The sequence below is a fragment of the Barbus barbus genome (assembly GCF_936440315.1).
Source record: "Barbus barbus genome assembly, chromosome: 34".
NCBI classification, from domain to species: Eukaryota; Metazoa; Chordata; class Actinopteri; order Cypriniformes; family Cyprinidae; genus Barbus; species Barbus barbus.
In genome coordinates, this window is record NC_136762.1 from 13,746,135 (window position 1) to 13,755,905 (window position 9,771).

Here is a 9,771-nt window from a genome sequence, read left to right on the forward strand (position 1 = left end):
TATTACCCATATATATATATATATATATATATATATATATATATATATATATACATATATATATATATATATATATATATAGTTGTTGGTTTATTAGCAATTTATATAGTAATTTAGTAATATCAATACAGTGCACTCTAAAATTGGTCGATAGATTATTTTTCAAGTAGTCTACTACAGCATGACTTGTTGACCTGGTTGTTCTAATCTAGCCCATCTGTTAATTGCAGCAACAAGTCGCTGGTTAATTGCATTGGAGTTAAACTCTACAGGACAGCGACATTCCAGGACCGATGTTGCCTACCCCAGGATAGGGTTGCACCCACCAGCCATTCGTAAGCTCTTACTTAAATTAGAACGTTAAGTCCACACCAGAGGCTTAGTAACTACTAGCTAGTTTGTAACTAAATCTAATACATTATTTGGTTGCACCAGTTGTTCGTAAACTCTCCGTAAAGTAATGCGTAGTCGCATAATATGACGTTTACCCTAAATCACCCAATATAAACCTTCAAAAACGCGAGCAGAACTTGATTAAATACTATGAATTTGAATTTATCCTTCATTCTAACTTCTTTTGCCTCACGTACTAACGGTAAAAACAAGTTTCCATTAAAACCGATACATTAATGACATTAGTCTATATGTAAGCTATTGTATATGTATATAACATTCAGAAACTGTAATTGAAATAAACAAGGATCAATAAAGACATAAGAAAACCCATTTGTTTATTATGCAACACGGACCGAAGCGTACAGAGGCGCGCTGTAGAAAAACAAAGTACGTTTATTCACATATTGTTCTCTTTATTAATATGTACGTGAGTGTAAATGTCAGCAGCATCATATATGCCTAAAGGATTGAAGGTTGTCGGGTAAAAGAAGAGTATATTGATGCAGTTCAGTAGAATTACACTTCAACTAAGTGTAATGGTGCAACGAACAAATATTTAGTAGTGCGTAAGTTGTAACTTAGTGCCCATTTACATCAAAACTAGGCTAAATTGTAACTGCTGGTGCAACCGGTGTACAGCTTTACCAGGGAAACTACTACTTTACCTACTTTAACTTTATACATGGTGCACTTTCAGATTTAAAACTTTACAGGATGTTTTCATCCACTTAGAGCTGTGTCACACACTGCATGAAAGGTAATTTTCAAAAATCCATAATAGGGGCATTTTAACATTTTGACAAATGTTTTGGATATCAATCATGTAGAATTTTAGCCCACCCTTTTCCATAATTTAATCACTGTAATGTGCTACTTATGTAGAGGCTGGCTATACTGGAAGATGAATATAGTCTATTCAGGATGAGTGGAAGAAGAGGAAATGCCTTGGAACATCTACATCTAAATTATATTTTACTAGTTTTTGTTGTATCTAAAGTTATAAATGCAGAATATTTTCAATGAATGTGATTACTAAGGCTGATGATACACAGGGCTAATCTTTAAGCAATTTTTCCAGGCAACTTTTTTTGAGCAATGTTGCTTGGACACTTTCCCACTGAGAATGGGTAACAAATTTCTATCTAGATACTTTAGATCGGTCATAGCGCTTAGTGTTTCACATGGTTGTCTGTTGACGGCAATATTAACCAATGCCCATCAACATTGCTCAAAAAGTTGCCCCATGTATCATCGGCCTATAATTAAAATAGGGTGAAATTATTAAACATCTAGGAAATGAATGTAGACAAAGTCAGAATATCCACTACAAATAATTTTTTGACTGTTGTGGGACCAGCTCAGTATTAGTAATACTGTATTGCCTTGACTAATATTCCAAGTATATAAATAAAAAAAATGGGGTCAAATCAACAAAGTACTATTACAGACCATGTAACCAACTAGAACCTAGACAAATGATGTAGGATTTATACACATATATATATATTTATAAATAAATGATCATGAACCCTTTAATCAAAATATAGCATTATATGCATGTTGCTCACAGTTCTTAAAGGGATACTCCACTCAGAATGACGAAAGCGTGTATTGAAGCTCACACGAGAAGCGATGTGGAATCACACAGGACCTTGACTTCTCGCAAGAGATTCACAATGTGCTAACTTTTAAGTGAACTCATGAACGCGAATGTGATTATTTTTTTTAACACAAATTTATGGTTTTGTCTTATAAGATTATTTTAACAACTGGGGTCATATGGATTACTGTCACGTTCATTTTGTGTGATTTTTGAAATGTCAACTTTAAGGGTGTACTTACTTACACTTACATTGCATGGACTGACAGAGATGGATTATTATTTTAGCTGTTTGTGTTCCACAGAAGAAGAAAAAAAGTCATACATCTGGGACGTTAGGAGAATGAGCAAATGGTGACAGAATTTTCATATTTGGGTAAGTTATCACGTTAAAATTGTCCTCAAAGTGAACAGAAAAAATCCCTTATAATTGGATGTTCTGATTTGATCAGAACAAGATCACAATCCACAATCGTATACAGTTCTTTTTCATTTTGGTTTATGTGTGCAGTAAAATCAAACTAATTTCCCTATTTTAAAAAGACAGCCCTACAAGATAACAAAAGGAAAAAAAAGACAGCCCATTTAAATAGACATTAAAAGACTAAATCACTAGATAATATGTTGACTTTGATTTATTTGTCAAAGTATTTACAGATTACTTAACATAAATTTAAAGATCAACTGTACAATAAAAATTTTTTAAGGGATCTTTTACACTGAAATATTTATATCTAAACAAAGAAATCAGCATATGGAAATTAAGACACACATAAGCCTGTCTGGACTATTTGGAAAAGTTAAACTGTGTAACTTAAAGGGATAGTTCACCCAAAAATTTTAATTCATTTACTCATTTACTTACTTTTTGTTGGAACACAAAATAGATACGATATTTTTAGAAATGTCTTTTTTTGTCAATACAATAAAAGTCAGTAGACTCCAAAGGGGTTTGCATTACCATATCAAGAGTAAATGATGACAGAATTTTATTTTTCAGGTAAACGATCCCTTTAAATTTATACACATTTATGGCACCTCAGATTTCTGAGATAAGCAAAACTCTTCCCACACTTGTCACACACATACTGCTTCTCTCCCGTATGAATATGCATGTGAGCTTTGAGTGAATTCGACTGGTTAAATTCCCGCCCGCATTCGGTGCATTTGAACGGCTTTTCTCCGGTATGTATGCGTTGATGTCGACGGAGATTTCCCAAGGTGGAAAAACCTTTCCCGCATGTGTCACAACTAAAAGGTTTTTCACCGCTATGTGAGGTCTGGTGAGCCTTAAGGCAGTTCTGCTGCCGAAATGTCTTCCCGCACACTGAACAGATAAAGGGCTTTTCTCCCGTATGAACCCTTTCGTGAGTTTTCACACCGGCCACACTCTGAAAGACCTTTCCACACAAACAACAGCTGTGTTTGTTAGTCACAGTGTGTTTGTGCTGGTGAGATTTCAAGGTGTTGATGGAACTGAGGGTCTCGCTGCACACTGTACAACTGACCGGCAACTGTCCCTCATGAATCAGCAGATGCATTTTTAGGGTGTTTACGCAACCCAGAACTATCCCGCATACACAACAGTGGTGTCCGTTTTGTTCTGCGTACTTTCCCTCATGCAGCCTAAGCAGAAACTTCTGGACAAAGCCCTGATTGCACATTTTGCATTTGTGTGGTTTCTCGCCGGTGTGAGTTAGATGGTGTGCCTTCAGTGAATCGAGCTGGTTGAAACTTCGGCCACACATCTGGCAGGTGAACGGCTTCTCGCCTGTATGGATTCTCTTGTGGCGAAGTAGGTTGTTACGAAAGTTGAAGCTCTTCTCACATATGTCACATTTATGCAGCTTTTCTCCCGAATGCACGACCAGATGCTTCCTGAGACAGTAAGCTTGATGAAAAGACTTCCCACAAACTTGACACGTAAAAGTCTTGTCTACGTTATGAATCCTCTGGTGACCCTTCAGCTGTTTGTGTTCGGTGAAGGTCTTGCCGCATTGATTGCAAACATAAGGGCTCTTGTCAGTATGAAGCTGGTAGTGTACATCTAAACTGCCTTTACTTCCAAAACGCCGATGACACCGCAAGCAACTAAAGGGTTTCTCTGCCGCCACATGAACGACCCGATGAGCTCTCAACAGAACAATCGAGTCAAATTTCCTTCTACATTGTTTACAGCTGAGCGTTTTACCTTTCTTCTGATGGCTCACCCGCACACCTCTGATTTTTGACACATTCAAGTTTCTAGATGCTTTTGCATCATCCTGAGTCACAGAGCAGCTGATATCCTCAGAATCATTGTCCTGCAACACCACAAACTGAGGATGGTTGCTGTTTTCTGAACAATCCGCTGACTTTCCTGCCCTAATGATTGCCGTCTTCTGTGTTTTAGTGGGCTTTTCAAAACAGAAAAAGAGAACAATTTAGGTCAACACGAAAGGAATGTATTGCTGCGGTATACGCTAAAAATCGGATGTTTTGGGGTTAGTAAAATGTTTTGTTATATTTTGTAGTAAAGGTTTTGTAATATTTTGAAATATTATTACACTTTTTTTTGTTTGAATGTATTTTTTAATTATTTGAAAATTTATTACTAGTCATTACTTAGTGTCACATGTTCCTTCAGAAATCATTCTAATATGCTGATTTGGTACTCAATAAGTCATTTTTGTCTTTGCTTAATTTTTTTTTTCATCTTCTCCTGAAGGATTTAATTTTTTTTCAATAAAGTGTTTCTGACTTTGAACCAAACCAACAATCTCTGAGATGAATTAGACATTATAAACTCTGAGTGTAATTAATGCATCATTTTAAATTGTAACCAAATAATGATAAATGGTGTTACCATATAAAACTACTGCCTCATAGTCACATATTACAAGCATAAAGCTATTTATTTGAACATAATTGCAAAATATTCAAATATTTATAAGTGCTGTAAAACGATTAATCGCGATTAATTGCATCCAAAAAGTTTTTGTTTACATATATGTATGTGCTGTGTGTATTTATTATGTTTATATAAATTCACACACATGCATGTATATATTATAGAAAAATGTTATGTTTATATATTAAATATATTTATTTATAATGTAAATTATATGAATATAAATAGACATGTAAATATTTTCAAAATACATATTGTATGTGTGTGTATTTATATATACATAAATATACAGTACACACACACATATTAAGCAAACAAAAACTTTTATTTTGTATGCGATTAATCGCAATTAATCGTTTTACAGCACTAATTTATAATGAATATTTCAATAATTTCAGAGTGTAGTGAGAATGATTTTCTCTTTAGAATTTGGGTAATTCTTCACCGAAAATGTATCAATTAGACATGGCAAAAAATATATTTTTTACTTTCAGAACCGAACGGTTGCACTCTGTTATGTGTGAATGACTTACTGTTTCCACATGGTCAGTGTCGATGATCTCCTCCTGTCCCCAGCTCACAACAATGGCGATTTTCTCCGCAGAGACTGCAATGGCACAGCAGATCATAAATCTTGAAGATTTGCTCTGAGAAGCACAATGGTGTGGATGAAGCATAAGCACTGAATCTCACCTAGAGTAAGCTGGTCAGTGGACTGACTTCTTTGAAGACCGCTGTCAGTTAGATTAGTCTCTCCTTGTAGAGTCTTGCGCTGTTTCTCAGCTTGCTTCAGTCTTGTTTTCATATCATCCTGTGCACTTGGAATCATTTCTTTGTGCAGACGTGCAGAGAAAACCTGGCATATTTTCTCCACAGCTTCCTTTGCATTACGTTCTAACACAGAGTTCAACTGTGTCTGAAATATAGGAACAAATCAATTATATTAGCCTACATTAAGCTGTCATTCAGTAAGGATTAGGACCTGACAGGATCATTTTTTCTTACAATAACTTTGATAACAGGATTGTTACCCAATGTCTGAGCTATACTAATGCAGTCAATTAGTAAACAAACTGAGATACCGGAATGAAATTATTAACTCTAAATTAAGTTATTTGGGTATCACCATTTTAAAGAATGCAAAAGGTTACAAAATGCTAAATATTACGCTTAAATGATCACTTTATCTGTGACTCTGTGCCCCAGAGATAATTGTGTTAGGTTATTTACTAAAAACATATAATCATATATTAATCAAGTCATGCAGGTTATGATGTATAGCTTAAAGACAAACGCAGCAAGCAAGAAAAGCTGTAATTTCGTGCACTTTTAGTACACTTACTGTAAAGTCCAGGGTGACAGACTTGTCTGCTGTACCGTTCATTTGTGGAGGTATGCCTGATGAGTCCATGACTTTCGCCATTTCATTTACTGTTGTCTTCACGAGTGTCTCCAGAACAGAGACAACCTCAGACTCCAGCAACGACATTATTCTCCTGTTTCTGGTGACCGAAATCATAACATTTTCAATAAAGCTATTCCAGAATTTCCAGTGCTCGTTTCAACGGCAACAACATAAACAAACGTTACTGCGCATGCGCACTTTGTGGCCCTAACGTAACTTCCGGTAGACATCCAAATGGAATCAGTAACAACAGCCAGAGTAGAAATATGTTTGCTGCGTAAATCAGACAGACTGAGATGCAGCGATAAATACTTGGACGGACTTATTAAAAATGCTAATTCGTTCTCTGCCAACAGGAGGCGCTTTATAGCGGGAGAAGTAGAGGTTTCCTCGGCTGTTGGGCTGTACATTACACAAAGCAGCGCTGAGCTAACAAACGCTGCTTTATCAGGTATATAACATGCAGGATGACATCGAACATTTTCTAAAGACGATCTTCCTTCAGAAATACAGTGATATAAAAACACCTGCGCCTCGTTTTGATTTTTAAACGTGTATTACGTGCTCATGTTTATTCAACGAAGCCTTTTGGAAAATCGGCCATTTTTTATATCATGGCGAGTCGCCACAAATAAATAAATGTATGTGAAACACATCCCACTGCGCAATAACCTGAGCCCAACTACTTTACTCATCACTTTAACTTTAACTGCGTTTGTAGCCGGTGTCCTGACATTTTTTCCTACCGGGGCTTACTGCGCACATCAATATTTCGTCCTTTTTCTCACGCTGAACAACAATATTTAATGCATCTGCATTACTGTAAGGGGTAGGTTTAGGGTTGGGGTAGGCGTAGACGCCACTGACCAGACCGATAAACAAACACAGACCGGAAGTCAACTTCGGGCCAGGCGCGTGCGCTCGATGAAACCGTCTATGTTCTCTTGTAGTGAAGCATTTGTGCTCACTGCTGCCTCTCACTGGATTGGAGTTTATTTGCGGCACAGCTATTACTACATTATTATTGATATATTTTTCTTATTCATATGGTATAGTCCAGGGATGGAAATTAATTTTTTTGTCCACCGGCCACTGTGGCTGGTGGATTTCAAAATCTACCAGCCACTCAATGTTTTTACCAGCCACTTTCTTGTTTTTAACCGACAATGTGTAACTGGATGTGAAAATTAATACTACAAGATCTACAATACTTAAGCAGTTTATTTAATCTCAAGTCTCAATGAAATACTGACATTTTCTCTTTCTCTCTTATACACACACAAACCATGAACTGATATACATTTCATTAAATGAGTAGGGCAGATTAAACAAAAAACTAACATTCCTCCACCCATCCTCCCCACTCCCAGTCCAATTTACGCCTGCTCGGATGATTCGTGGTCTTTTATGGCTTCCAGTTTTAGGTTTTTAGTCCCAACAATGAAACTATTAGTTTTGGCATCTTCTGAAGCGTGTTGACGACATACCGAGCAGAACATTGTCAGACTTGTCTCTTCGTAAACTAACCAATCACGGCACTCCCCATTGTCTGCTTTTCTCCATCGTTCTTTAAAAAAACGTTTTTTGACCTTCGCCTCTTTGTCCACTGGCTCCTCCTGAGATGTTTTCTCTTAGGGCTGCAACAAACGATTATTTTGATAATCAAATAATCTAACGATTATTAGAACGATTAATCGACTAATCATCGATTATTCCACTGATTGACCTGTAGACTTTGATAATTCAGCTTTTGTGATTAGTTAAAATATTAAGTTATACATATTCTAACATAAAGGTCACTTCAGCTTTAGAAAAGTATATTATGTAATTACAATTATTAAACAATTAATTGGCAACACTTTACAATAAGGTTCATCATTTAACATTAGTTAACATGGACTAAGAATGAACAATACTTCTACAGCATTTGTTAATCTAAAAGTTAGTTAATTTCAGCATTTACTAATGCTGTTTTTTAAGTTTTTATTAACAAAGATTAATAGTTAAATGTAATAAATGCATTGTTCATTGATGTTAATTAATACATTAACTAATGTTAATAAATTATACCTTATTGTAAAGTGTCACCAATTCATTATACAAATAGATGTATTTGGCACACAAATGAAATGACAGACAGAGACACTCTCTCACCATTTAATTAGCTACATAAAAAAGAAACTGAATGACACATTCTGCCTAACTTCTCCTTTTGTAAGTCATATAGATAAGAAACATAATAAAGGTAAGTGATACGATGCTTTGGATAAACTATTTTATTCAGAACATAATATTTTAAAATACCTTATAGGGTTATGAATAATCAAAACAGTCCTTAGCTAGATCAAGCTTTGGTCTCTGTAAACCAAACTGTCACTTTTTTTTCCCACTAATAAAAATATTTAACAATTAGCTAGCTCCACACTGGAGAGCTGCTTTAGTCCGGACATTACATTACTGAAAAGCAGAGCTCATTCAAACATCCACATCGTTGTAATCAGATGCATTTTTAAATGCTGTTTTCACACTGCTGTCAGTTTTTATTGTGTTTATTTAGTTACTGAGACGAAAGCGAGCTATATATTAACATGTTCATCCAATCGCCGCTCAAGTTCAGGTGCATTTTCTCTGAAGCGCTGTATGTCTTCTTCTCTTGAATGCATCCAGGAGGGCTGAACTACAGTCTTGCGCTACAGTGCCACACTGGTGAAACCGCAGTATTGCAGGCTCTAACATTAGGTGCCTCCTCTAAAAGTGTCCGCCGTCCGTGTGAAACAGTATGCTATTTTTATTTACCCGCCACGGTGGCCGGTAGGTGAAGCGAGTTTACCCGCCGCAACACAAAATCACCCGCATTTGGCTGGTGGCGGGTGCTAATTTCCATCCCTGGTATAGTCATTATAAGTTATTCTTTATTTTTATTGTTAATATTCATTATATTCATAATACTGTCTTATACAGCCTACTCTTTTTTATTAATTTATTCTCATTTAGGATCATATTCCATTGACGTAATATGTTTTTCTATATTTGACATATAGTATATTACATTTTGTTATGCTTAAGTGATGTTTTCGTTGGATATTTAGTTAATATTGCTAAGGTTTCTGCTCAGAGGATGTAAAACCACGACCCTCATCGTTGTTTTTATCTAATCTTATCTATTCCATTTTTTTTAATTGTCATGTCAACGTGACCCAGTCCTGACTTCAAGCTAATTTAGATGTAGAAAACCTTTGGTAGGTTAAGGTGTAGGTAATGACACAATGGATAAACTCATTTGGCATTATCGATCATAAACCTTCTGGTGATATATCTTTGATTTTGTCTTTTGACTTCTGAAGATTTTTAGATTAGATTACTCTTTTAGAAATTTGAACAATATACTCATTTTGGATTTTGTACTAATTTTTAATCGTTTTCTTTAATTTAAATTTTTCGTTATGATTATCATCTGTAAATGCTATCATTTATAATGAC

General features: G+C 35.6%; 1 protein-coding gene across 2 annotated transcripts; it reads right to left on the bottom strand.

The window, feature by feature from the left end:
• Positions 1-714: 714 nt before the first annotated feature.
• LOC306854440 (uncharacterized protein) lies at positions 715-7,185 on the bottom strand. Of its 2 annotated transcripts, XM_079392427.1 has the most exons (5): positions 7,038-7,185; positions 6,229-6,388; positions 5,580-5,802; positions 5,420-5,493; positions 715-4,392 (listed from the first exon to the last, which is right to left on the bottom strand). In XM_079392427.1, the coding sequence occupies exons 2-5, from the start codon at positions 6,373-6,375 to the stop codon at positions 3,016-3,018; spliced, it is 1,821 nt and encodes a 606-aa protein (XP_079248553.1). In that variant the 5' UTR covers positions 6,376-6,388; positions 7,038-7,185; the 3' UTR covers positions 715-3,015. The 2 variants fall into 2 exon arrangements, with proteins under 2 accessions (XP_079248553.1, XP_079248554.1); XM_079392428.1 differs by lacking the exon at positions 7,038-7,185 and having other exon boundaries at positions 6,229-6,477.
• Positions 7,186-9,771: the final 2,586 nt, after the last annotated feature.

Excerpts from the sequence above, each read along its gene's own strand:
- LOC306854440 (XM_079392428.1), bottom strand. The coding sequence starts at position 6,405 with ATGATTTCGGTCACCAGAAACAGGAGAATAATGTCGTTGCTGGAGTCT. Across the intron at positions 5,494-5,579 it reads CACTGACCAGCTTACTCTAG|TCTCTGCGGAGAAAATCGCC; the intron begins GTGAGATTCAGT and ends GTGCCATTGCAG. Across the intron at positions 4,393-5,419 it reads ACACTGACCATGTGGAAACA|CCCACTAAAACACAGAAGAC; the intron begins GTAAGTCATTCA and ends TGTTTTGAAAAG.